Genomic DNA, 26,302 nt, shown 5'->3' with positions numbered 1-26,302 from the left:
ACAAGAGAGAGCAAATTATATGAAGTTTCAGCCAGCTAATTTATCTTTCGAGTTTACGTTTTCAAGCACAGTACACGTATCGACTTCTAAACCAAACCATATAGCAGAATTTCAATTTGGACTTGTCAATTCATCAATACTTCTTTTTAAGAGAAATGTCACTGGTAATTATACTATTGCTAGGTTGTACAACTATTTGTTGTTTATTCAAAACGTAGATTACAACTGATCAGTACTGTACCACTATAACTTAAGTATGAGATGTATTCTGATGATTTAGTATGTCTGTCATTTTGTGAAGGATATGAAGAACATCTGGAATCCTTAGATCTCAAGCAGTCAAAGAGTTGTACATTAAACAATTATACAGACATAAACCCCCTTTCGACGATGATAACATGCAAAATGTCAATAGGGACAGAGTGGAGTTTACAAGATGGCGAACAGTAAGTGTAGAATTCAATTACACTTATCATACCACACGTTGTATTTGCGTACACTGGGAGATTGAACAATAATTCTGTTCCAATATGTAAAAATGTCTGATATTAAACTTACAATCAATAAATGATTTGTCTTTGATGTTGGGTTTCGGATTAACAAGTTTCGCATTCACAAATTAGCATACTATAACTGTATCTCATTTTGTCTATTATTTATTTGACAGACTTTGTGTGGAGTTCATAGCGTATACAGGAGGATACCTAAAAACGTTAGATTACAATAGACGCATATCAAACCCGCATATCTATCGTTCTACAAATTCGTCTCACGAGGTATGCATGAAACGAGACTCCTCTGCGCCCAAACATTGCCTAGAAGACAATTCATGCAGAAACAATGAACGTATTCTGTTTGAAAATCGATTAACTAAAACTGCCGATATTCGTGTAACACTAAGGGGCTGGTTTGACCCCTTTCTTTTCACCCCTGATCAGGCATCTAGAATAAAAAGTTATACAATAACCATTCATGATATGAAAGAAAAAGACGCATCGACACTAACGATGGATGAAAGCTCCTTGTTAACTCTGAACGTTACTAGTGACACCCAGTCAATCAAATTACCTGACGAGCAACCTGCGTTATATGGAGTTTCCCTAGAACTCCTTGACAATGCTGGTAATTTTAAACAAGCGAGAAGATTCGTTTTGTTCGATAATTCGTCAGAAATCATGATCGATCCCACGAATACCCTTAAAGTTAGTACAGGAAATCCAGCTACTAACTACACATGGCAGACAAATCATGGGGCCATTTGTGTTAATTGGAGAAAACGGTACTATAATTCTTTCAATGTTAATTACAATTTGTTGAGGAAAATCCAACCTGATTATCACAATCTTTACAACGGAGTTTATGAACAACACACTGGACAACTTCCTGTCAACGGAACTCTGAATGTAGATGGCATAGTTGACTTTCGATACGCAGTGACATTGAACGATGTTCAACTAGAAAATATGTCGGTTTCAAATCTTATGAATCAATCGATTTGCAGACATTACAATATAAGAGACGGAGAAACATATATGATTTCCATTATTCCTGTAGATATAATGAACAATACCATGAAAGAAATAATAGCAATACATATAGATGCAAGTGTTCCGGACATCAATGACATGTATCTGATTAAAGACGGGGTTCGTCAGCTGTTCGTTCATAACTCTACTGATCTTTCGAAAATGACGATTTCCTTTGAAGCTTTAGATGAACACAGCGGTCTCTATTCCATTGAATGGATGCTTGGTACAACCTTAGGTGGAAAAGAGTTAGGCATAGGTACCCTTGCGGTGAATCACCTTCAACTTGGAGTAAGTATGATATTTACGGAGTCGACATAGTTTTCAAATATATAACTGTAGTGTTATTGCATTCATATTTCAATCAATTGCATTGATTCTTCCTTAGGAATCCTGCAATAAAACAGAACAATGCTACTGTCCGAAAGTCGGAGTTTGTGAAAAATCTTTGTATGATGTGAAGTTTAATAGCTTGATTAAGAACAATACACAGAAAGGACACCACAACAGAGAATATTTCTTCACGGTGAAAGTAATGAACAATGCTATGCTGGTAAGTATTTCTAGGACGGAAATACTAGCAGATGAGTCTCCTCCTGAAACTGGGTTTGCTATGGAAGGAGAGATAGGGTCCCCTGAAGTTGACTATACATCCACAAACGAATCGTTTTTGAAATGGAGCGGTTTCATCGATCATGAGAGTGGCATTAAAAAATACCGCATTGGGTTCAGTAAAAAATGCTTGTTAAAAGAGGAGTTACTACACACCAGTCATGATGCGCTGCCAGGCTTTATACAAGAAACGGTTAACGATTATACCAAAGTACAGATTCCATCTCCAGGCCTCTATTTTACCAGTGTGATTGCTTACAATTATGCTCTCCAACCCTCAGACGTAGCGTGTTCTAATGGTATCGTATACGACGTTTCTCCGCCAAAATTGCACAACGTAGTATTAGAACAAGCCAAAACAAGAGAATTCGTTGGCTGCTACCATAATTCCGCATGGCTTATACTTCAAAATTTATCAACGATAAGCTTGCATTGGACCAAGGCTTGCGAGGATATATGCAACAGTATTGACAATGAATTTACACTTGTGGGTAATCTCTTTCATCTGAATGAAGAGAAATTTAACGATTCATCTTATGCAGATTCGATTTGTCAGAAGGTGGAGGCCTATCATACAGAGGAAGTTACGTATATTCCGTCCGACACAATTTCTCTCTCTTGGAATGTGACAGATCCAGAATCGCAAATTCATGATATGCAGATCGGATTAGCATCGACTAAATCTCAATTTATAGCTCCAGATATTTTGCCGTATAGACCAACAAAACGGATGCAGAGCGATAAACGATTCCATTCTACCCTTGGCTCAGGAATCCCTTTCTTCATAATGATAAAAGCAACAAGTAAAGCGGGCTTAGAAACATCTGTCATGATTGGACCCGTGGTAATTGATGACACACCTCCTCTGTATAAAGGCAGTGTGAAGGTTATTGTTGACCAAGAGTTCGTATTCGTTGTATGGAATAATGATACATTTGTTGATGACGAACAAAGTCAGCCTGTCTCCACGGTTTTATTCAAAATAGGTAAATTGTCAATTCGACGTTGATACCTTTAAGTACGCAGTTAGGTTTTGTAATGTTTCACTAATAGTTGATTAATTATTTTTTTTTTGTGACAGGTCATGGCTCTACCTTTACAACCCCAATACTACAAGGTTACCTATCGAACTACTGTCCCATGTTTGATAGAAAACACACTTGTCTTAAGTATCCCGTAGACAGAGTGCAGAAATTAAACGAAGACGAGACACCATTTTATTTCGAATTGTATTTCTACAATATTGTCGGTCATGCCACAACTGTTCGGACGGAGGAGTTCAGAGTACCTTCTAGATATCCCCCAACAACTGGAACGGTTCTTGACATTAGCAAGCAGTTCTCGCTGTCAGAGGATTTGGATTATATTGCAAGCGATGACACTGTCTATGTGGCTCTATCTGGATTTAAGCACCATGAAACTGTTACTTTTGAAGTTGCATTCGGTTCAAATAACACGGATGATTTGATGAACTTTCGTTCTCTTCCGAGCGATAAATGCCTTCATAACGTTAGTTTACCTGAGAATACCAGAATATACACTTTGATCAGAGCAACATCTTCAGGAGGAAGTAGTTTATCAACTTCTGATGGGTTCTTTGTCATTGATAAATTAAAAGCAGCGGACTCAGTTAATGTATACGATGGGATACCATGTGACTCTATTAGTCCCGAATTCCGGAGTACGGTCATGCTCACCAGTCAAAATGTAGAGATCATGGTAACAAATAAAAGCTTAACAACTGAGAAGGCCTTCACTCTTCAGATATCTGGAATTGGACCAGATTTGTACTCTATCACATCTGAAGATATTATTTGGACAGGGCGCCCATCAATATTGGGGAATGTTATGAGAAAATCCTTCCTACCTATAATAGAAAATCCAAAGTTTTACATCAATACTATGAAGTTGTTTAACACAAGTTTTAGTTTTGAAATTATCGCCTGCAATGAAAACTTGCATTGCCAAATTGATCCCAAATCCTACATGGCGTACTGGACAATTAGAAGTCCCTACAAATATTTGGTAACACATTATAGAGCTGGGTTACTTCTGCAAAGAGGAATGGCAGAAAACCAAATAGTTCCACTTAGAATCATGCATAACCGTGAAAACATAACTTTCATAGATATACATTTATTAGATGGTTTACACTATAAGGCTGTTGTACAACCATGCTTTGAAAAAATATGTACAAAATCATTGAAATCAATTGGATCTAGAGTAGAATTCAAAGTACCTTCACCGAACAAAGTCCAGTCTTTACTAAAGAAGTCCACATCCGACTGTTTTGATCTATGGTTAAACTTCAGGGGATTTCAATGCAGCGACTCATCCGACGCGGTTAGGTACACACTAGCAATGCAAAACAAAAATGCAGCTGAAATAACTGAGTGGATGACGGCCAATTTCATTACCGTGAACACCTCTATTGTTTCAGTAAGTATTTGAATGTTGAACACATTAGTGCTTATTTTATAATTTTTATGTAACAGTTTATGAAATGAAATTAGGTTTGTTTGTTTTTTACACATGTAGACTAAATGGTCTGGTATCAATTGCAAGGAATTCATATTTCTTCCTACAGATTCATCAACGAAATATATCCCTGCCTGAGTATTCTCAACACCAACTGTCGGTATGTGTAAGAGGATTTTGCTTGTCAGGAAAATCTACAATATCGTGTCAACTGATTAACGACAAGGAAAGTACGGGTAACTCTGAACTAAACATCGTCTATGAAGTTAACGCCAATACTCTAGATATTACAGAAATAAAAGCTTTTGTTCACAGTCGTTACCTGGGAGAGAAAATAAATGTGTTACATAATTATGAGGTCAATTTTATCAGACCGGATTGGAAAATAAATGGCGTCGTATTGGACACATTTGGTCGTAAGATCAATTGGTACATCATGAAAGAGAAACGTCTTCCACAAAAGACATGTGCTGATGATTCTGCCTGTATACAAGATACTTTCTCAGAAGGAGGGATTGGATATTTCAAACGAATACGGTTTACAAAAAACCAAAAATATTATGTTTGTGCTTTTGCAAATAAAACAATAATCAAGTATGAAAAAACTTTTGAAGAGAAAAGTCAGATTGCTTTATGTGGTAATGGATTTGTTGTTGACGATACACCACCTTTTCCCGGGAGAGTACAGATTACAGCTGACTTTGGATATTTTGTGAACAGCAACAGATCATTATCACTTGCATGGGAAGACTTTACGGATATAGAAAAGGAAATGGTGATAGAATACCCATCTGGAATAGAAGAATATTCCTACAGCATTGGTAATCACTTATTCTAATCGTTTAATCAATTCATATACCTCTTACGTATATACTGTACTGTGTGTACATGCATGTAACTGATTTAGTCTAAGTATTCACATTTCTTTCTACCAGGAACATACCCTGGAGGAGAGGACGTGGCGTCATTTACTGACGCAGGAAAATTAACATATGCAACTATCAGCAATGTATTGTTAAAACCCGACATAGTGTACTATGCAACAGTTAGAGGTATGTTGAAATTTCCGTTTCACCCAACTATAAAATGTAGTCACGTGTGTTTAAAATGTCTTTGTATTATTTAAGCTATTGACCGAGTTGGACTATTCACTGAAGTATCATCAGATGGAGTCATGTTCGACAATACTCCACCACTACCTGGCAGTATAGTATTTGGCGGAACAGGATTCGATAAATACGTATCAAGTTACAAAGACATTTTTGTCAATTGGTACGATTTTAACGACCCAGAAAGTGGGATAAAGTCATTCGAAATCGGAATTGGTTCATCAGCTGTCTCTGCTGATGTATTTCCAATGACTGAAGTCGAAGGAACTTCATGGAAACTGGAAGACGCCAATGGAAAATTCGTTGATGGTTACGAATATTATGTATTATTACTGGTAAGCAGAAGTGTCAGCTTTTTCTATTTTATAAACACCTTTTTCACCTCATATAAATACGCATAATATTATTTCATATTCGTTCTGTCATTGCATGTCGTCGTCTCAGCATAGATCCCGTATACGAATGTGCATTTCCTGATTAAAAAATGTAAAAGAATCTAGTAACCACATTTTATCGGCAGTGTTACATGTACATGTGCTGATTATGTAATTTCCCGGATATTGAAAATACTTGAAGATTTGAAAAAATATTCCAAATTGATAATTTCAATAAATAGTGCTCTATCAAATAATAATGTTTGAATAACTTGTATGGAAAGGTGAATATAGCGAACAGTGATCAATCTCGTAACTCATATTTTAGAATACAAAATTAAGAGTTAGGCAAACACGGACCCTTGGATATACCAGAAATGACATCAGGTGTGTAGGAGGAGTAAGCATCCCCTGTTGAGCCGCCACACATACTGTTGGCTGCTTGTTTACGTAGTGGCGAGGTTTACTGATTTGAATGATGATGAATACATACTATTATTAGACGAAACGCAGAACAGGAACACGAAACATGTAATTATTGATAGGATATTTGGTACTTTTTTTAAAACTAGTAGATACGTTGATAAATATGCGCAATCACAATGCCCTGTTAAAGTTTCATAGTCGACAAGTAATGGGCATTTAGTAAAAACAACCTAAAAATGAAGGTGTATAACAAAAGAGTTGTAGAATGTGTCGTCGGACAACAGGTGTTTTGTTTGAGCCTCGAAAGGATGTGTTACACTCTGCTTACAGCTTCGGGCATGCGTTCTCGGGTCAAACACAGCACTTGTCTTCGGACCCAATCAATATCTGAATGATATCTACCTAAATCGAAAGAGGAATTTTAGTTGAATCAAGTACATTTTTGAAGCAACTTTACCAAAATGATGAATTACGGGGTTATGTGTTCAATGATATTTGGGATATTACATGTGGCATCTGGTTTTCGGATATTATTTGTCGAAATGCGCATCATTGGTACCGTATAAGTTTTTACATGAAGAATTTGAAATTATCATTATTTATATGTTTTAATGCTGGCTTTTCACTATCTAATATATATGATAAGCCGAAAAATAGCAAATTAATCGTGCTGTAGTATTTTGTCCCACATGCACATAATAGTAGTAGAGGCGAGATGTGTACGTTTTGATGATGTAACGGTTTGTGCAGGAAAACAAACATTTCTGTTTAATTGATTTCAGGTCATTAACAACGCTGGTTTAACGATCTTGGAAAACTCTGAACCCTTTATCATTGACAGCAGTCCGCCGATTACAGGTTTCGTCTTGGACGGAAATGAAAATGGGGTATAACATCATGTATATTTTTAATGTGGGAGTTTCTTAAACATGTTATTCCTTCAAATAGTTCAAAAATACGTAACACATTACAATATTTGTTAGATTGAGGTGGATTTCCAGCGCAATATAACCCACATATGTTCAAGATGGTATGGATTCCATGATCCACATACAGAGTTAGCATATTATGAAATAGGCATCGGCACAATGAGGGAGGCCTCTGACGTATTCCCAGCTACGCCTGCTGGATTAATCAAAGGTGAAGGGAATTTCCCACATAATGTTGTTAAATAGTTAAAAAGATTAAAACGGTTGATAATACTATAGTGGTACTTTCCCTCTTTGTCTATGAACAGAGTACTGCTGGACAAGCGAGTTTATTCCTGGAACGAAGTACTACACCAATGTAAAGGCTTGCAACCAAGCGAGATTGTGTACCTCCAAATCCTCTGATGGTATTATACTGGATAACTCTCCACCAATAGTTGGACTTGTTCATGTTGGAATGAGTGATCGTCATCAACATTACATCAGTCACAAGTACGTATACACCGATCCGACTATCACACGCATTTACGCAATTGGTAATTGTTTCCGTATCAAATGGAAAACAATTGAAAAGAGATTATTTTTAAAATAAACGATAGAAAGTTTATTTTTCTGTAACCTTAAATACTTTCTTGTTAAAACAGAAATTCCCTGACGGCACAGTGGATAGGATTTCAAGATCCTCATTCGGACCTCGACCATTTTGAATGGTGTATAAGCACGAGCAATGGCATATGTGATATCACCGTCTTTGAAAATGTTCTTCTTACGGAGCGAATGACTAAAACAGCAGTAAATTTGCCAGAAAATAGAAATTTATACGTTATAGTGAGGGCGTACAACCAAGTAGGACAATACAGTCAACGATCATCGGAAAAATTCCGGGTAGATACAACACCACCAGCAGAAGAGATTGTACCATTCATTGATTCTTCTCAGTTTTCACATCGACTAGGCACACAATATGACAATTCCGTATTGATTGCGAGATGGAAATTTACAGAAAAGCAAAGCTTCATCATATCCAATGAAGTTATTCTGAAGTCGCACAATAATGGAAAAACTATAAAAGATATTTACACCCAGGGGAATGAAAATAATATAACAATTAAACTTGAAGATAAAGATGTTTTCAAAAGTGGTGACTCGTATTCGGTGCATGTATCGAGTTGCAATGCAGCTGGGTTATGCACACATGGAATATCGAATTCAGTCCTCATTGACTCTTCTCCTCCACAGCTTGGCGGTTTCAAAAACACGATGAAATGGAGAACATTTGATAAGACTACAGAACTTGCGCTGCTTTGGTATGGGTTTACGGATATCCATACTGGAATAGAGAAGTATGGAATTTCTGTCAGCAATTCTTATACTGGTTCGGAATTATCCGATGGAATAGTATACACAGACCATGTTGACAGCGAAACTCAAACATTATCTTTAAATCTAACTCGTAAATTATCAGAAACAGAAGAAATAATTCTGTCGGTCTTTGCGCTGAACAAAGCGGGCTTAAGAAGTAAAATTTCGAAAACTACTGTTTCAATAGTTGCGGATGATATCACGCATGATAGGGGGTTTCTAAAGATTCAACGATATTTATGTCGAACACATACATGTAATAACGATTGCACATGTTCTGTAATAGGACACAAATGTAATTCTGCTTTGAGGTCTAATGCGTGTACAAAAAGAGAAAATGAAACCGAAATAACTTCTGTTAGCTTTGGATATGCGAAATCTCCAGGAAGCGTGAGCTTATCATCAGCATGCGTGTTTGCTCAGTGGACGGTGAGGGATATGACGAAGATTCAACGTTTTGAATGGAGCATCGGTGTTTATCATGAATATCCAGGAGCCGGTGTGTTTGACAGAAAGACAGAAAATGTTTGGAAAGAAAACGAACATCTAACAAACACAACATTTTGCACGAAAAATGGGAAACAATTTTTGCATGGGGAATCCTACGTATTTTATGTACGAGGTTGGCTATCAGTAAATACGTATATAGACAAACAATCAAGTCCCCTACTTATCGACACAACAGCGCCAACTATTCGAAGAGGAAAATCTATTAAAGAGACAGCTTTCAAATGCAGTGAAAATGATATTGATATTCTTAATTCAACATCCGATTTTCTTGTGTGTTGGGATGGCGTGTTTTCAGAAAGTGGAGGACAAATTGAGAAATATGCAATATCTGCAGGCTCGTCTCCGTTTGGTATGCCAAATGATTTTCATAAGTTTTACCATTTCAAATAAACGTTCTTTTGAATCTATATCATTCTTTGTGAGGGTGTAAATGTATCTGATTTATATTTTCTTCTTCTTCAGGAAACGACCTGTTTGATTCTCTCAACGTTGGACTCTCAACCTCGTTTCCCGTGGAAGGCAATATAATAGCACCAGGTGTCAGATTTTACTTCACAATTACAGCTACAAACACTATTGGAATGAAGTCGTCTTTTGTTTCTGATGGAATTCTTCTTGACTTAGATAATCCAGTTGGAGGGGTCGTGTACAATACTGAATTCCACAGAAACGCTATATACCAATCGTCAACAAATGAAGTAGCTTTATCATGGCATGGATTTGACGATCACCATTCCTTCATTAAGGATTATAAAGTAATTCTGACAGAAAAAGACAGCAATGATACCATAGATATCTATATCGATGCGAAGATAAGGAATACATACAAATATCACGGGTTATCTTTAAAACATGATAGGACATACAGAGTCGCCCTGGTTGCCTTTGACGCTGCTGGACATTGGATTGGTCCAATTTATGCAAAAGATATACAAATCGATACCACACCACCTAATGGTTTACGGTGTACACAGCTGGGGGTTACCCCAATAGACATAGTGAAGAAAACCCATTCTGTTTTACACAAGAAGACACGGATTGAATATCAAGGATCTACACATTTAAAAGCTGAACAGTTTTATCGATTGACTATCATGTCAGATGCCCGCATACCATCACGTGATGTTCATGTGCATATTGGAAACATGAAAACAACACTTTATCTGTTTCATCTTGCAAATGGATCAGCGCAAACTGAGCACATGTTTGTATCTAAACATTCTGGTTTTGCTAACATTACAATAACTTTCACGTCCAGGGATTTACCAGATTTGTTTACCATAAAACTTTATCAATGCCTTACGTATGAAACAGCAACGGAACCCATCACGCTTTCCCAGCTATCGCCGAGCTCTATAAGGGTCTGCATGCACATTCAAGACATTGAAAGTGGAATAAAGTCTATACACGTCGGAGCTGGAACAACGAAAAGTGGGTACCAAGTAAGGTCACTGCTTCCTTTCACTACTGGATTCCAGGAGATAATGAATATAGAAGTTCCACATAACAGTAGTGTTTACGTCACTGTTGTTGCTACAAATAATGCAGGTTTGAAATCCACGTATCATTCCTCAGCCATGGTAATTGACCATACAGAACCAGATATTTCTAATGTGAACGTTAACATTATATATGAAGATCTTTCAATATCAAACAAGAATAGTAGTGGTCAACATGATAACACATCGGAAGTGACAGGAAATAAAATTCTCACAACATTTACAGTCACATGGAAAATCATGGATAACGAAAGTGGAATACGCGAATGTGAATGTGGAGCTGGTAAGTTTACCGAGTAAAATTTTATTATTGATTAAATAATTTTTTCACATTTACGATAATCATCCGTTTTCTTTCAGGACATTTTCCACTCTCAACATCCCTAATCCCTTGGGGAAAGAGTATTACGACCACGTCCTGTGTCTTCTCTAATATCCATCTCCAGCACGGAACAAAATTATACATCGCTATACGATGCACAAATGGTGTTGAACTTCGAGGAACGAAATCGCACGGTCCCATTACTATATCATTCAAATCTCCAGAAACTCGGGCAACAAAAATAGATTTTTTACCAAGCAATGCAATTTCTGTCAAACATAGTTCTCCTATTATTACAACCCAGTCCAATAAATCACGTTTGACCTTTTCGTGGAATGGGTTTACGGACAGTTCTGGTATCCATGAATATGAAACACGATTGTGGAGGGAAGATAAAGTAATTTCACCTTGGAGAAAAGTCGGACTAAAAACATACGCCTCTATCGACATACACGGCTCAGACGGCGATATTTACACAGTGGAGGTGAAAGCAATAAATGATGGCGGAGTTTCGAGCAAACCAACAAATAGCAGCATAATGACAGATGCTAGAAGTCCACAACTAACAGGTAAAATTGCTGTTTTAACTAGCAGACCGTGTTAAATGATTTGTTGCAGAATAATTTCATCAGATCTCTTGCGTTCCATTCTCGTCCGTCATTATGCAATGTTCGTGATGTATTCTTGAGAACTTTTAAAACATTTTCAAAAGTTTCTCTACAAATATTACTGAACAAATTATTACATTTTTGGATGTCAAATAAGATTTTCACTTTCAATCGGTCTCTAATGGCATCACAGTCAAACTTGGTACACACATCCCTCATGTTAAGTGGAGCGCGCTTTTGTCCTTCAAAGTCGGTGGTAAAAGTTAGAAGTATCACTGAGTAAGAAAACCTTGTAGACAGGATATAGACCGCACCGTTAGGTACACATGCACCTGATGCATATTGATTCTTAAGGTCAAAAGTCAATGTCATATAGAATATCACTTAATAGGAAAAATAGCCCTTGTTTTCGTTATGGATACATATATTGCCGAGATTGTCATAAGGTTCCTCTCTGGGGAATACATGAGTTTAGTTTGTATTTCAGCTGGATTGGAGATCATGGCATACTTTTGGGGTAAAAGTAGGTCAAACAGTTTTCCAGATTTTTATTCGGAATTGACACGGGTATTGCCCTGAAATTTTGTCTAAAACCTCTTTCTCAGACAATTACATAATAAGTTCACATTTCAACCTGATCAAGATATAGGGCGGATGCTTACATCTCCTAGGCACCTGATCCCACCTCTTGTATATCCAGGAATCGATGTTTGTCCAACTCTATTTTGTATTCCGTCTTCTTTTTCATAGGTAATAGCTTGAGAGTGAAGAAATCATCTACAGGCGGATTTATGATTGACTGGTCGAATGTGTTCCAAGACACCATGAAGGGACCCACATCATTTGTCGTGTCCATTGGGAGCAACAGAGGATATTCGGACATACGGTCTCCATTCTACACTCTTGATCATTCCATCCCCATCGACATAAACAATGCCGCGGTTATATTTATAGATATCAATGCTATTTGTCCGACAGGAGAATCGCGTGCATATCACGGAGTGTACAACATATAGTAGTTACAAGTTAGCTTTTGCTGCCATACACTGCGTAAGGATAATTAAAAATGCACTTACAGTTCAGAATTGGTGTGAGGCAATGTGTAAATTTTAAATCTAATGTGAAATTTAGAAACGAAGTATGCTGATGTCTCTTCTCAATATTCAAATGGACATTAATTGCTGAAAAAGTGTAGATAATATCAAAATTTATGTGTGATATTTCAAATATCCGTCCAGCAAAATGATTGCGTCTAAATGACTTTAAAAAGATACGCTTTTTTACTTGGTTTTTGAAGTCATTAGATTACTTATGTTCTGAAGCTTGTAGTCTTTCTTTGTTACTTAGAAGTTACATTTAGTTCATTTGAGTCATGCAGTGGAAGGCACTTTCCTGATCAAAATGTCTGCATGTTTGTAGATAAATATCCCTTGCTAATTTATACACATTTTCCTTTTTACTCCAGAATCACATCATCAAAGTTTACTTCATTAATTGAAAAGTGTCCTTGAAAACAGAACTCAAGTTTGTAGAAATGTAGGATCACGTTTTAGTTCACCTGAGCCAAAGGCTCAAGTGAGTTTTTCTGATCAAAAATTCTCCGTTGTCTGTCGTCGGTGTCATCGTAAACTTTTCACATTTTCAACTTCTTCTCAAGAACTACTGGGCCAATTTTAACCAAACTTGCCACACAACATCCTTGGGTGAAGGGCTTTTAAGTTTATTCATGAAGGGTCATGTCCCTTTCAAAGGGGAGATAATCACAAAAGGCAAAATAGGGTAGGGTCATTTAAAAATCTTCTCAAGAATTACTGGGCCAGAAAATCTGAAAATTACATGAAGGCTTCCTGACATGGTGCAGATTCAGTTTGTGCAAATCATGGCCCCCGGGGGTTGGATGGGGCCACAATAGGGTTCAAAGAGTATCACGACATTTGTCAAAATCGCAGTGTATAAATTACTGACTGTCTGGATGGGTAAACCAAACTCTCAGGTAAGATTATGCAGAAATCAAGAACCATTCTGAAAAAATGTTTTTAAGATCAAAACGCAACGTTTACTTTTTGTCCTCATGCAGTCGTTTCTTTCAGCAGATGATCCTCCGAATCTAGATAAGAATGGGATCACAATTAAGTCAATATATGCTTTAAATTTCAATGCTCATACAATTTTGAAGTCTGTAAGACAAATAATTAATAAACCTTGTCGGAGCAGAATGGTCTTATTATTCAAATATGTCCTGTCTTATTTTTTTCCAGAATACTTTCAATAGAAACAAAATGATTATTGTTTTGGTAAAACTTCCCGAGGCATGTTCAATGTTGTATGGAAGGTCTTGGGTCATTGTTAGTCCATAAGGCGGCTCGGGTGAGCATTGTAGCCCAAGTGCATTCTCTTTGTGCACATAACAAAGCTTTATTCTCACTATATCCTCATTCATATATTCAAATTTGTACTCGGAATGTATTCAATATTTCCATTTATATTAATTTCTCTCATTGGTTTATTAATTATTTGTAAATAAAATTGGTGATGAAGAAGACATGATTTTGGTTTTTTTCCATCTTTTTATCATATATCAGTTATTATGTAGATGAATAGTACCACTGTTTATGATTGATAGAAAGAAAACATTAACAAGAAATGTTTGTAAAGCACGATGCCCCCATGGTGCAAAATTTAAAAGGGTGATAAACATGCATCATGTAATTGTTAGTAGTGCCAAACCATTTCAAAATATTGAACAAATGATATCTTCCTATGTTCAGAGTGGATTTACAATGTGACCTAAAAATCAATAGTGGTCATCTACTCCTTATGTTGTACCAGTGTTCCACTTTTGGTGTTAATCAAGCAACTGATTCTTAAAATATAGGAGACAATATACTTCTATGTCCAGTTTAAACATTGACCTTTGAGCAGGTGACTTCAAAATCAATAGGGTCATCTACCCCTTACGATGCACCAATGTACCAAGTTTGGTGTCTGTCAAACAAAGGGTTCTCAAGATATTGAGCGGACGGTATACCTTTGACCATGTGACCTCAAAATAAATAGGGGTCATCATTGTCTGACGATGTACCAGTGTACCAAGTTTGATGTCTGTCAAAGAAAGGGTTATCAAGATATTTAGCGGAGAGTACATCCCTGTGTCCAGTGTGACCTTTGACCATGTCAACTTAACATCAATAGGGGTTATCTTTACCTGAAGATGTACCAGTGCACCAAGTTTGATGTCTGTTAAGCAAAGGGTTCTCAAGATATTTAGCGGACAGTTTATTCCTATGTTCAGTTTGGCCCTTGATCATGTAACCTCAAAATAAATAAGGATCATCTACTTTTAAGGATGTACCAGTGCATCAAGTTTGATGTCTGTCAAGCAAATGGTTCTCAAGACATTGAGCGGACAGTATATTCCTATGTCTTGTTTGACCCTTGACCATGTGACCTTAAAATCAATAGGGTCATCTTCTCGTGAAGATGTACTTGTGTATCAAGTTTGATATCTCATGCAAAGGGTTCTCAAGACATTGAGCGGACAGTATATTCCTGTGTCCAGTTTGATCCTTGACAATGTGACCTCAAAATCAATAGGGGCCATCTTCTCTTAAAGATGTACCAGTGTACCAAGGCTCATGTCTGTCAAGCAAACGGTTCTCAAGACATTGAATGGACAGTGTATCCCTGTGTCCAGTTTGACCCTTGAACATGTGACCTCAAAATCAAAAGCGGTAATCTTCTCCTGAAGATGTACCAGTGCACCAAGTTTGATGTCTGTCAACCAAAGAGTTCTCAAGGCATTGATCGGTCAGTATATTCCTATATCTAGTTTGACCCTTGACCTCAATACAAATAGGGGTCATCTACGTTTTAGGATGTACCAATGTACCACTTTGATGTTTGTCATACAACGGGTTCTTAAGATAATGAGCGGAAAGCGTCTTCCTGTGTCCAGAGTGGATTGACATTTGAGCTGAAAATCGATAGGGGTGCTCGACCACACATAATCAATCCTAAATCGTAACTACTCAGCTATTTCCGTAACCGCAAATGAACCGCGTATGTGGATCGACGACGCCATCAGTCTGTTGCCATGTGTACACAAATGCAACTACATGTATGACGGCACTGCCGTACGATACAATATGAAACGCGAGCTTTCAAATGTATCCATAGCCCCGTTCACATGCCCTTATTTACTCGCGGGATGCAAATTCTGCATACAAATGTATATGCAAAATCTGCCCATGGTTGTAAATTTGAGCATGTGAACGCAATTGCATATATACAAAAGTAAATATACATATGTGCAAATATACACCCGGGTGTAAATCTGCACCTACTCAGATAAGATGCAAATTTACTTATTTGCATATGTGTATATTTACTCCTAGTGTATTTTTCGTCATGTGAACGCACACGCCGTATACAACGTCCCACTCGAGGAATCGTCACTGTGGATCACGAGGGCTCGGCTCCGAAGAGGAACAAACTCAGTATCGCCAAGTATGAAATCGGTTTTCTCATAAAATACACTTTATTTCTGCAAACATCATATTGCATAGAGTGTCGTAGACCTATCTTGATCAATCAAATTTGTCACCGAAGACTACACAGTAAGGGAAAATTCTCCTATTCAATCGAAAATAATCCGCCATCTTTATCAAACTTCGAGATTCATTGCCATTACACCCTAATTTGTTAAGTACCATGTGAACGATTAGCAAATATACTTTTACAAACGGGTGCAAGTTTTGCATATATGCAAAATTTGCACCCCGTGAGTAAATCAGCGCATGTGAACGGGTCTTGATAAGATATTATACAAATCTAAGGTATCCTACTTTTCCACTTACATGTTTATGTATTAAGAGAATATGACGTTAATGATACCAAAACTGAATCCGACAGGTGCAAAGCAAGGTGAAGATAACGAACAGTGATCAATCTCATAACTCCTGTAAGCAATACAAAATAGATAGTTAGGCAAACACGGACCCCTGGACACACCAGAGGTGGGGTTAGGTGCCTAGGAGGAGTAAGCATTCCCTGTTGACCGGTCACACCCGCCGTGAGCCCTATATCCTGATCAGGTAATCGGAGTTATCCGCAGTCAAAATCGGTGTGCCAAGATGTCCTTCTTTGAAGGGGGCATACTATTGGTATCTACGTATATTTACAATGTTGAAAACAAGATAACGGGCAGTGCCCAATTTCATAATTCATGCAACGAATACCAAATTAAGAGTAGGGTAAACACAGAGCTCTTGACACACCTGAGGTGGAATCAGGTGTTTAGGAGGAGTAAGCATCCTACATCCGCCGTGACCCCTATAACTTGATGAGGTAAACAGAGTAATCCTTAGACAAAATTAGTATACAATTTGTATGAAACATGTCAGACAGCATTTGAACTAGTGACAGGTTGTATTTGAAATGAACTAAACTTGTGGCAATTGAAATTACAGCAAAAAGGAAACTTAACTCGATTGGGGATAAATAAAAAAATCATAGGTGTTCTATAAAAATAAATTTTCTAAGATAAGATATTTCATTACTACAATTTTACATACAGCTTATTACTTTTATTTTGTAATTCATACAAAGTAGCATGGTGTAGAGATTAATTTTGATTAATCTGATTGGTGAAGAGTCAAACTACTTGACAAGTACAATACTTTCCTTCAGTAAATATGACTAAGTAAGCATCTTAGAATATTACCTTTTAACAGTGAGGAGCGATACGTTTTGTTGAATTTTACTCGCCTCGTGACCGTAGGGTCGTGTCTTCCAGCCTCGCTCATGTCATGGACGAGTGAAACCTATGACATACACATAGGTAGTGATTGCGACTCTGAGCGTTAAGCATAGGTAAAAATTGAACTACAACTGTTGAAGTCTAAATATGAATGAACAGTTCGCGAATGGACGTACAACAAACCCATTGCATCATCCACAATGTGACGTCAACCATCTTAGAAAAGTTTAATAGTCTTTGTAGTTGGCAATATAAAACATTCAGAGCCCCGTTGTTGCAGCATTTAATCGAAATTTTAGTTATGGCATATATTTATTGTCACAATCGCTTTTGAGGTTATTTTGTTTCGATGCAATCACCCGTATTGACCCTCATTTCTATTATCCTTTGAGGCACCTCAATCTCATGGTCAGGGTTGATTTGGTTGGAATAACGAGTTGGTATATAAAGCGATGCCCAGTCTTACTCGGAGAGCACACATTTATCCTGCAACCGGTGTTCCACAGTGGTATGAAGGGGTAGATTAGGTTTTCGTGATAACTGAATCTCCAGTCAGGGTAAAGAAGTAGGTACGGGTTTGACCAAATTCTGCCCGGCTTTTATGGAGGAAAATTATTTTGCGTTGCAGATATTTTCCTGTTAAATTTCTAAAAGAGTAACTCATAGTAACTCTATAAAACATATGGAAATCAACTTATCTATGCGCATGCGTAATACTTAGTCAAATAAATAAGGGCGTTGAGCCTATTTGTGGTGTTTTCATGGTTTTTATATAGATAAACCAGTGAAATTGAACACCTCTTCCCTCGTCGCCCGGAACAATTTTGATGTGGTTTAAAATTTTACTAAACCACTTACAATTCTTCTTAGTTTCATTCCGGGTGACGATGGAAGAGGGGTTAAAATATCAGTTGAAAGATACTAACAAATTCGCCATCGTGACGCAATTTGCGTTGATCGTGGCAGTTGAAGAGGAAACGAGAATCTTTTGGGTAGCAACTATACATGTATTTTCAAATAATATATGCTCATATGGTTATTTATTTAAACAGTTTGACATTCATTGAAATCATAATAATAATAAAAATCCGGATAAATTTAAGCCTATCTTACAGACCGGATGCCATTTTTTTGCTGTTATGGCTATGGTAAACAGAACGGTGTATACTTAACACCAACCAACGATTCGTGAGAAGTCATGTTACATACCAGGTAAACTACATTTGAATAGTTTATAGAACGATGGGTGATTCTTTTATTAAACAATATATTCCTTGAAGATTCAATCATTATTTTTTTTTACCATTCACATTCATTTGATTAACCACTTATGTGCCACAGGGCTCATTTGCAAACTACATTGAGTGCCACCGGTCCGATTGAAGTACAAACTATTAAATAAATGTGGATTGTTTTGTGCTATACATGTATATATATTCGAGTTTATGGTCAAGATTTCTCAGCTTTGTTTTCAAAGTTGTCAATTTAATAACGTCACAATAATCGTAATGATGTCATGACGTCATATGGCCAAGACAAAAATGGCTGGAATATGGATAAGAGCTTTGCCACCAGAGCCACTTAACAAAATACAATATTGGACTTTGTTCCTGATAGAAAAAGTAAAGTAAAAAGTCGGCACTATATACATTCAACAATATCAAACACAAGCTCTGTAGAGTTTTTTAACCGACTCTCACATTCATGTATATCAAGGACAAAGACACATATCATGCATGTACACATATACACAGACATATCACAGATTAACAAAAGAATACAAAATAAAAGAAAACTTTCATGCAAGAATATACAGATACGAAAACATAAGACTAAGAGGAAGAAATAAAATACAAGTAAGATAATAGAATAGAATATATATTCAACCAATTTGGGCCCACAGAGGAGCATAATGATGTACATTGACAACGTCCAAAATCACAGAAGCACATGACAAAGGAAAACAAAGACAATTGTCTATAATATATGTATATAAAAATCATCATTAAATTTCAAGCCAATTAGGTATGTGTGTTGCTAATATTGCGACAAGTGTAAGCTGTTTCAAGTAAAAGCTGGATATATAGTATAAGATTTTTTGACAAAATTTAATATAATTAAAATCAATAATAGTAGGAAATTAATCGTATAAATATTTAAAATTTGATTGCTGATGGAATTAACTAAACAATAAATAATAAACTAGAAAAGAAAGGTCTATTGAGCCATGCAAACACACATAAACGCTGCATAGATAAAAAGAGCAGAGGAAACATATAAAGCTATGTACACTGGACCTAAGATCTGCATGATTTACACTTACATGTGGGGTCAGACCAAGTGGAAATAGCCCCAGCAGTGGAAAATGCAATGCATTATATCTCAGACCAAAATTCGCTCCTAAGGGGAATGTATGGTATGACAACTTCCCTGCCGGGGTACATCAACTGCAACAGATTGTGGCCAAAATGTGTAGAGAGGCAGGATTTGATGGGTTATTTTTTTTTTTAACAAATCACTCTCTTCGGGCTACTGCCGCCACAGGCCTATATGCTGCGGGTGTTGACGAGCAACTTATAGCGGGGAAAAACTGGTCACAGGTCATCTGCGATTCGCAACTACAAAAGCACCTCCGAAGAACAATTACAGAGGGTAAAGTGATTTGATTCAGAAACCGCCCAGTTTTTCCGCCGATGCCGAAGAAAGTGAGCTCAATGAAAGTGTTTCCTTTGCATCGGGAAAAAAATTAAACATCACTGCCAGGGATGTAACAGTGAAGTTGCGCTTTAATGTGCATGTGTTTAAATGAATGATTGTGACATGGATTTATAACTGTGGTGCTTAAACGATTTCATATACAGTAAAATCGGATTATACACGAAACACTCATTTCGTATAATTTACTGGAATATTTCACGTCTTGAATATTGTATTTGATAGATAATAAATATGTTTTCTCGCACAACGAAGAATGGTCTTTATTCCTGGTTTTTACTGTCAGTCCATTATTTTTCATAATATTGGCCTGCTCTTAATAATACTGGACTATGTTCAGTACAGTATTAAAAATAAAGTACTGTCAAGACAAAGAACTGACGCCACAACAATATTTTAAGATAGGGATTAATATACATTTCCTGCAAGGCACTTTTTACTTGCAGTCCGGGGGAGGGGGTTTACACAAAGCGAATACACCACGTATTCATAGATACAAATACACAAATATAATATCGAGACTTGCAGTACTGAGCATTTCGTCAAAATTTTATTTTTCTCCATTCAAGATGAATATACTATATGTATGTATATTGATTGAATATTGTTTAACGTCCCTTTCGATAATATTTCACTCATATGGAGACCACTGCCGGTGAAGGGCTGCAAAATTTAGGCCTATGTTCGGCGCTTACGGCATTTGAGGGATCTTTTTCGTGCCACACCTGTTGTGACACGGGACCTCGGTTTTTGCGGTCTCATCCGAAGGATCACCTTATTTAGTTGCCTCTTACGACAAGCAAGGGGTATACTAAAGACCTATTTCTAACCCGGATCCCCACGTATATATATGTATATACTTGCAAAAGGAGAAAATGCTATATTTGAATAGTTTTATTTTTTTCATGGGGGCATGTTTTAAGTTTTATTTCTCTTGTATAAACTATCGAATGATATTTGTATTTTACAACTTTTAAGAGGGTTTCTTTGCGCAAAAGTAGCTACAATGACACTGAATAGCCTCAACCAAGTGTTGGGGTGTACATGCTTCTTGTGGCTCAGTCGTACAGTCCTGAACGCATTGATGTTTTTTGTGTGGAGAAATCTGAGCATAATAGTGCTGAGTGAGAGTTTTTTTGAGGCATGACACACACACACACACACACACACACACACACACACACACACACACACACACACACACACACACGCATATATATATATATACAAACAAAAAGAATCAAAAAGAATAAACATATATACACTACCCTTAAAGTATGTAATATATAAGGGGCAGATAACGGCATGGTGTCTGACAGTTAGGGAGGCGATATCTGTAACTGAGCAAGAGCTCTCTTGTAATGTGCAGCTGCGCTTCAAAGAAGATTGAAGTTCAGTAAGCGGAAGGTGTGATTATTGGTTTCGTGTATTGTATACCGCACCAGAAGAACAAGACACATATCATTTTTCCTCAATCCACATAACTCTGTACATTTGGGTATGTCGAAACAGTTTGAGGACATGCGCAAGAGGAATGTTGAAACACATTAGAGAAAGACCTTCCACAAAGAGAGCAATTTTCGAATTGGTCCACTGAGCGCGTATTGGTACACAGTTTGCATATGAATTTGCAGAGTTCAATTTTCTTGTAGTTTTTTGCTAAAAACCAGATAGACGACGGTTTTGAGTCCAAGAAAATTTGTATAAAAGAAAGAAATTCACGGTCGTGCAACAGTGCCACAAATAAAAACTGGGCGCCACCATATAAGTGAAAAAATGCTGAGTGTGGCGGTAAACAGCAAAACAAACAATCAATCATACTTATATACTTGTGAAAGGTGAAGATAACGAACAGTGATCAATCTCATAACTCCTACAAGCAATACAAAATAGATAATTGGGCAAACACGGACCCCTGGACACACCAGAGGTGAGATCAGGTGCCTAGTTGGAGTAAGCATCCCCTGTCGACCGATGTGACACCCGCCGTGAGACCTATATCTTGATCAGGTAAACGGAGTTATCCGTAGTCAAAATCAGTGTGCCAAGAACGGCCTAATAATCGGTATGAAACACGTCAGACAGCATTTGACTCAATTATAGGTTGTATTGACGAATTAGATCGTTATAACGACCATAGAAATTGCGAAATCCTTACTTCAATCGAGACTATTGAAACCCCTGTACATGAACTTGTTTGTCAGTAGCTTGCCTCGATTTGACTATACGCAGAAGAAGCTCTGACGTCTCGAATCAGTTGAGATATATAAACACCATATACAGGTGATGATGGAATATTGTTATATGAATATGGAAAGTTGACGATGGAGAAGCTGAAATCACCCTCTTTGTCATACAGTTGAGTTGTCAGTTTGCCGTCAATGTTTCCTTTGAATGTAAAACTTATACGGTACCAATTTTGATGCACCAGATGCGCATGTCGACAAATAATATTTCTTCCGTGATGCTCAACCAAAATGTTTGAAATCCGAAATAACTATGAAGTTTTAGAGCTAAATATAGCCAAAAAAAAAACAGCGTGCCAAAAAAGTGGAGCCAAATTCGTCCAAGGATAAGAGCTTTGCATGAGGGAGATAATCCTTATTTTTGAAATGAATTTCTAAATTTTATAACAGCAATTAAATATACATCCGTATTTTCAAGCTAGTAACGAAGTACTTAGCTACTGGGCTGTAGAGACCCTCGGGAACTAACAGTCCACCAGCAGAGGCCTCGACCCAGGGGTTATAATGTAAAACTTATACAGTACCAATTTTGATGCACCAGATGCACATTTTGACAAATAATGTCTTTTCAGTGATGATCAGCCGAAATGTTTGAAATCCGAAATAACTATGAAGTTTTAGAGCTAAATATAGCCAAAAACAGCGTGCCATAAATATCTAAGTATAAAATAAGAATAAAATATCTAAGTATGAAGCAGAAGTGGACGACTTTGTGGTGTCTTTTATTTCACTTTTTTTAATACATTCTGCTTCATATGAATACAGAAACAGGTTAGTCAACAAAGGAACACAATTCGTGCCCATAGGGATTTCAACATATTGTTGGAGGACCTGATCACCAAAGACCATGAAGATGTTGTCAATGAGGAATTCTAGCATATATATTTTTTCAACTTGAGAGTACTTGTACGTGGAATCAGAGTGGTGTTTAACAAAGTATTTTTTGGATGACTAATCACTAGATATGAATATTTCCTTATCCATTTTTGTTAAAGCAATTGTCTATGATGTTAAAAAGTCTAGTCTTTAATTTATCGTGAGGAATGGTCGTGTAAAGTGTTGAAAAGTTTAGGTGTTGATGTTATTGATTTGGTAAAAGTTTTGCGTCTTCAAGTTAATTAAAATTTCTTTATTTTTTTTTTAAATTCCACACTTGATTAACACCACTTCCGGCATATATAGTCGCACAGTAAGTATGACGTTTCTCCTTCAAAACTGCTAATATTTTCGTGTGGAGCAAAGATACGGGCTTGGTAGAGCACTTGCTGGATCCAGCAATGTACCTTTGTTTGTACGACTATTAGCACATATGATACGGTACGTGTTTGCCCAACTCTCTATTTTGTATTGCTTATGGAAGTTATGAGATTGATCACTGTACATTATCTTCACAATTCATTCAGGAACAACGATTAGATTCGAACATCACAGGGTCGACAGAAATTGATTTTTACTTTTATTGGCATTTAAACTTCGTTTCCAAATTATTGGGATGCAACTCCTTCACAAATTTTCATACGCCCGTCGTAAAACAAAAACGTTCCATTTGTTTATTCCGAATGGTACATAAGTATTCAATTTTTTATTCTATGAATTTTCTCTAATACGACGATAAATGTATTCTGTGACGTTTTTCAATTCCTATTATAGAATAATCGTCAATACTATGAGAATCTTTACAGAAAGTATTAGCAACAGTGTCATCAGTTTCTCGTCTAATAAATGACAAATTCAAAACGTACGTTTGGTATAAAGTTATCCCAGTTTCTTCCACATATATTGTTGTCTTGCATGTTTGCAAAATACTCCATAAACTACTTTGCTGGATTTACAATTGATATAATTTTTGATATGATATATGCTACCGTTACAGTCCTCAAATTGATTAGTTTTAATGACATGTTGACATAAAATACACGTTTTAGCACCACACCGCTCCCATAAATTTTCTTTTCTAAACACATACATTACTTACTTACTTAATCCTCTTCGTGCTTGTCAGCACATAAGGCCGTCACCAGAGACTTCCATGTTGGTCTGTCTTTCGCCCATTTCTGGACCTGTCCCCAACTCCAGTTGTTATCTTTCATTTCTTTCTCCACCGATCTTCTCCAGGTCTCTCTTGGTCTTCCTCTCTTTCTCTTGACAGTTGGTGACCATTTCAAAGCAACCCTTGGGATGGAATTTGGGTACATTCTGCATACATGTCCTATCCACAGCAATTTTCTCTTTCCGATCGTCTGGGATAGAGGAGTGGTGTTTGTCCTGTTGTACAATTCGTCATTTGAGATGGTGTTAGGCCAGAAGATGAGCAATATTCCACGGAGACATCGGGTCTGAAATATATCAAGCTTGTTGGAAATTGACTTTGTTAGTTTCCAAGATTCAGCACCATGTAGTAGGACCCCAAGCACGTTGCTCTTGAAGATCTTAATTTTGGTGTTGGTGCTAAACTTTGTTGACCTCCAGATGTTCCGCAGAGCAGCATACGCTCCTGTTGCTTTAGACATGCGAGCTTGTACATCTGCCTCTGAATCCCCATCAGTGGTGATCTTACTTCCTAGGTATGGGAAGTTGGTGACATCTTCTATGTTTGTGCCATTTAAAGAGATAGGTTCCTCTGATATGGTATTGACCTTCATGATCTTAGTTTTGGAGGTGTTTATATGAAGGCCAATCGTTTCAGTTGTTTTTGCGAGCTGGGTGGTTTTTTCTTGCATGTCTCGATGACGGTGAGATAACAGTGCAATATCGTCCGCAAAATCAAGGTCTTCAAGTACTTCTGTCATACCCCAAGTAATCCCTGTTCGTTTGCTTCTAGTTGTTTTTCGCATAATCCAGTCGATGCAGAAGGTAAAGAGAAGAGGAGAGAGCAGACATCCCTGTTTCACTCGTCAATTTAAACTCCTCTGATAGGCTTGATCCACAGATAACTCTGACATTAAGTTCAGTGTATTGCATCTTGATGATGGAGATGATTTTATCTGGGATTCCATAATGACGAAGGATTCTTTCTAGGGCTAGGCGATTAACACTATCAAAAGCTTTGATGAAGTCAATGAAATTGATGTATAATGGGGAGTTCCATTCATTGCTTTGTTCTAGAATTTGTCTGAGAGCAAATATCTGATCAACGCACGACTTCCCTTTCCTGAAGCCTGCTTGTTTTTGACGCATTAAGGGATCTGTTACTTCTGCAATTCTGTCCAGTATCACTCTGCTTAGAACCTTCATGGTAACGGAAAGCAACATTATTCCTCGATAATTGTTACAATTTGAGATGTCTCCTTTCTTTGGTAATTTAACTATAAGGCCGGTTTTCCAGAAGGATGGTGTTTCTTCTGATTCCCAGATCTTCTGTAGGATACACGTACATTATTGTCCTTGTTATGTTCCACAATGTCTTTTAAATTTTTGTCTCATCTAAAAGCCACAATGGGCATATTCTTAAAATCATTTTTGAGGCGGTCAGAAATTTTTGACGGTTTTTAAAAATTTAATTTTTACCTTTGGTATATCTCTGGTATATCCAGGGGTCCGTGTTTGCCCAACTCTGTATTTTGTATTGCTTATAGGAGTTATTGAAAGTTGATATAACTCATCAAAACGTGATGGGTTACTGTCCAGAGCTATCTACTCGCGGCCCGCCAATATCAGAATCTCCCGCGCACCAAAGAGTTCCAATTCCGCTTCCTGCGGATACAACTAATAACCAAAACGAACTTATATACAGCGATGAACCACAACGGCCAATAATGTCAAATAGAAGGAACTTATCAAAGTCCCCTTCTTTCTTTTTAAAGTAAAATAGTGTCATTCAAAATATAC

The 26,302-nt window shown here is 37.1% G+C and overlaps 2 protein-coding genes across 2 annotated transcripts; one reads left to right on the top strand and one right to left on the bottom strand.

Annotated features, from left to right (window-relative positions):
- Window positions 1–1,417: 1,417 nt before the first annotated feature.
- On the top strand, window positions 1,418–14,299 carry LOC125651662 (uncharacterized). The gene is made up of 13 exons (XM_048880361.2): window positions 1,418–1,817; window positions 1,915–3,124; window positions 3,220–4,577; window positions 4,726–5,437; window positions 5,552–5,668; window positions 5,744–6,060; window positions 7,308–7,412; window positions 7,509–7,665; window positions 7,763–7,946; window positions 8,099–9,675; window positions 9,789–11,108; window positions 11,186–11,716; window positions 12,506–14,299. The coding sequence occupies exons 1-13, from the start codon at window positions 1,464–1,466 to the stop codon at window positions 12,769–12,771; spliced, it is 8,208 nt and encodes a 2,735-aa protein (XP_048736318.2). The 5' UTR covers window positions 1,418–1,463; the 3' UTR covers window positions 12,772–14,299.
- Window positions 14,300–25,291: 10,992 nt separating this feature from the next.
- Window positions 25,292–25,708, bottom strand: LOC130054522 (uncharacterized). The gene has a single exon (XM_056164489.1). The coding sequence runs from the start codon at window positions 25,706–25,708 to the stop codon at window positions 25,292–25,294; it is 417 nt and encodes a 138-aa protein (XP_056020464.1).
- Between the last annotated feature and the right edge of the window lie 594 nt (window positions 25,709–26,302).

Source organism: Ostrea edulis, chromosome 5 (genome assembly GCF_947568905.1).
Source record: "Ostrea edulis chromosome 5, xbOstEdul1.1, whole genome shotgun sequence".
Classification (NCBI taxonomy): Eukaryota; Metazoa; Mollusca; class Bivalvia; order Ostreida; family Ostreidae; genus Ostrea; species Ostrea edulis.
The sequence above is the reverse complement of the archived record's forward strand: the minus strand, read 5'-3'. Positions and strand labels throughout refer to the sequence as shown.

Bases quoted from the DNA above. Each gene is read 5' to 3' on its own strand.
- LOC125651662 (XM_048880361.2), top strand. From the start codon at position 1,464: ATGTCGGTTTCAAATCTTATGAATCAATCGATTTGCAGACATTACAAT. The intron at 7,666-7,762 runs GTGAAGGGAATT...GTCTATGAACAG, and splicing joins GCCTGCTGGATTAATCAAAG to AGTACTGCTGGACAAGCGAG. The intron at 11,109-11,185 runs GTAAGTTTACCG...GTTTTCTTTCAG, and splicing joins CGAATGTGAATGTGGAGCTG to GACATTTTCCACTCTCAACA.
- LOC130054522 (XM_056164489.1), bottom strand. From the start codon at position 25,708: ATGAAGGTTCTAAGCAGAGTGATACTGGACAGAATTGCAGAAGTAACA.